Here is a 2,613-nt window from a genome sequence, read left to right as displayed (position 1 = left end):
AAAAAAAAAAGAATATAGGCAGATCTTAAATGATAATTCCTTTTGGCAATTGTTGCTCTCATTTTAGTATTCCTTTTCATTTTTTTGACAAAGTACATTGAAACAACAAATAGTTTAAAAGACTTTTAAGCATTAAGAGCAAAAGCAAAATCTTTTAAAGAATAAATGGTAAATTAAATGTCAAATATGGAGGAGGTTTTTTGTTTTATTTTAGTTTGGTTTGGTTTTTGTTCTTATTTATTTGTTTGTTTGTTTTGAGACAGGGTCTTGCTCTGTTGCCCATGCTGGGGTGCAGTAACCATGGTCTCTTGCACCTGAGCTCAAGCAGTACTCCTGCCTTAGCTGCACACCACCACCCCTGGCTAAAATTCTGATTTTTATCACCAAATAATTTTATAGGATATGAATGTGAAAAAAATACTGGCGAATATACAGATAATTGGTTTAATTTTACAGTAACTACAGTTAACACTAACAATTAGAAAGGACTACTTGTTGGCTAATATTTGCAGGATGTGGGGGTTGAGATTAGTTTATATACAGTAAAATTTACTATTTGAAGTTGTAGAGTTCTGTGAGGTTGGGCAGAAGTATACAAAAGTGTACTTACTACCACATTCAAGACAGAATATTTCTATCACTTCAATTTCCTAACCCCTAATAGAAATTTAAGGTAAAAATGTCATTGAGAAAATGTGAATATTTAATTATCTTTTCTTCAGATAGCATATTTAAGCACTCAAAAAATTAAAAAGAATTTAAGTGAATATGAAAGTTTATTTTAAGGATATAGTTTTACATCATAACTGTGTTATTACCAGCCATACTGTTTCAAGAAGCATATCATTTCTGCTTAATTCTTCAATTAAAGGATCCTTAGTTTAAAATAACATATCATCATGTTGAAGTTCTTATCTTTGAATTACAGAAGAAAACTCAACAAGACAGAGTGAGGATTTGGGAAGCCAGTTTACAGAAATTTTCATTAAGCAACAAGAAAACGTCACTCTTCTGTTGTCTTTATTGGAGGTAAATAGCTTCTTTTTTCATCTTAATAGCTTCTTTTATTGCCTTTGTAGATGTTACTGAAGAAGCAATATGTACACACCTTTAAAGGCAGTGAAGTTTATTCTATCGGAAGAGATCCACAAGCATATATTAAGAAATAAATACTCTTAAATGCTTCTTATTTCTGTATTTACAAAATACTGTTTTAGCCCATCGGTGATAGTTTGATCAATTTAATTGTTTTATTATATGTTAACTATTTTCTTTTTATTTCTTAAAATACTTTTTTAAAAACTTTGGTGAACTTCTATTTTTAACTTATAGTTTCTGGTATCACTTTTTAAAAGTTGAGAAAAAATGTTTTTCTTGAAAATGTGAATTATAGATGTTAAATATTTTAAATTCCTATATTGCAGGAGTTTGATTTCCATGTCCGTTGGCCTGCTGTCAAGCTTCTTACTTCTCTTTTAAAACAGCTGGGGCCTCAGGTGCAACAAATTATTTTAGTTAGTCCCATGGGTAAGTGACTTAACTTTGCTATGTCATTTCAATTAAAAAATGAGGATAATTTCCTCAAGTAGGGGACTGGAACAATGTGTTCATGAATTGTTAACAATTTGAATCACTATTTATATTTTTTGTCTGCCAGCACTTTTCATGTGGTTGTATGTTCCAGGTGTTTCAAGATTGATGGACTTGTTAGCAGATTCCAGGGAGGTTATACGTAATGATGTAAGTTAAGTTTGAAAAAGAAATCCAAGAATGTATAGGTTTTTTGTAAATATACAGCTTTTTTGTAAATAAAATCTTTGTTGACTCTCATTCCTACTTAAAAAAAGTGAGAAAATTGGGGCAATGACCTTTTTAAGTTACTACATACAAAGCTACATTCCTTGCTTCTTTCCTATCTAATCTAGTATTTGGCTTAGACCGTTTTGCTATTAAAAATTATTCCTTCCATAACTTTAGAATTTCTTTTACCATATGCCAGACGGTTGCATTTTACACCAAACTCTACCTCCATAATTCCCTTTTCCTCCCAATGAGTGAGGGGAGAATCCCCAGACGTGGAGCTGTGTGACTCCAACAGAGCTTGGTGTTTGGAGTTCTGCCTTCATTTGATTGTGTATTTCTGAGGATCTTCTTGGTTGTTGCTATTTAAGCGTAGAGCATGATTTGCTCTGCAGTTATTTTCTGTTACTTATTTAAGTATTTGCACAGAAGTTTGAATATTTAATTCACTTCAGTTAAAGAGATTATATCAAGCTAGTTAAATCTTCATATCTATAGTGAGAAGCCCAAGACCCTCAGAAACCAAGTTGGTCATTCTTAGCTGTATCTTTGTGATTGTGGTCCTAGCCCTGTGCCTTTTCATCCTGATTTCTAGTCAGTACCATTTGCTCTACTGGTTAGTGGCAAAGCAGAGATAAAACTGAAGTATTTTTGACTTCTAGTTCACTTAGAAAGTTTTTTCTTTTAACTTTTTATCTTGGAAATTTTGTAGTTTGTATGTCAAAGCAATATCATAAGTAGTGAAATTATATAATAATATAATTTGTGAGGACATTTTTTTATTATTTCTTTAAATGTTACCTTCTAAGAATT

At 31.4% G+C, this 2,613-nt stretch overlaps 1 protein-coding gene across 3 annotated transcripts in view; it reads left to right on the top strand.

The window, feature by feature from the left end:
* Nucleotides 1-2,613, top strand: part of USO1 (USO1 vesicle transport factor) — a 75,956-nt gene that overhangs the window by 32,957 nt on the left and 40,386 nt on the right. For all 3 annotated transcript variants that reach the window (XM_012805343.2, XM_003790073.3, XM_023513375.1), the window contains 3 exons: nucleotides 929-1,029; nucleotides 1,425-1,527; nucleotides 1,685-1,740. In XM_012805343.2, coding sequence (XP_012660797.1) covers nucleotides 929-1,029; nucleotides 1,425-1,527; nucleotides 1,685-1,740 — 260 coding nt within the window. The remainder of the gene's footprint in view (nucleotides 1-928; nucleotides 1,030-1,424; nucleotides 1,528-1,684; nucleotides 1,741-2,613) is intronic.

The sequence above is a fragment of the Otolemur garnettii genome, unplaced genomic scaffold, assembly GCF_000181295.1.
Source record: "Otolemur garnettii isolate 467f Iridium unplaced genomic scaffold, OtoGar3 scaffold00039, whole genome shotgun sequence".
Lineage (NCBI taxonomy): Eukaryota > Metazoa > Chordata > Mammalia > Primates > Galagidae > Otolemur > Otolemur garnettii.
This window is presented reverse-complemented; position numbering and strand designations above follow the sequence as displayed.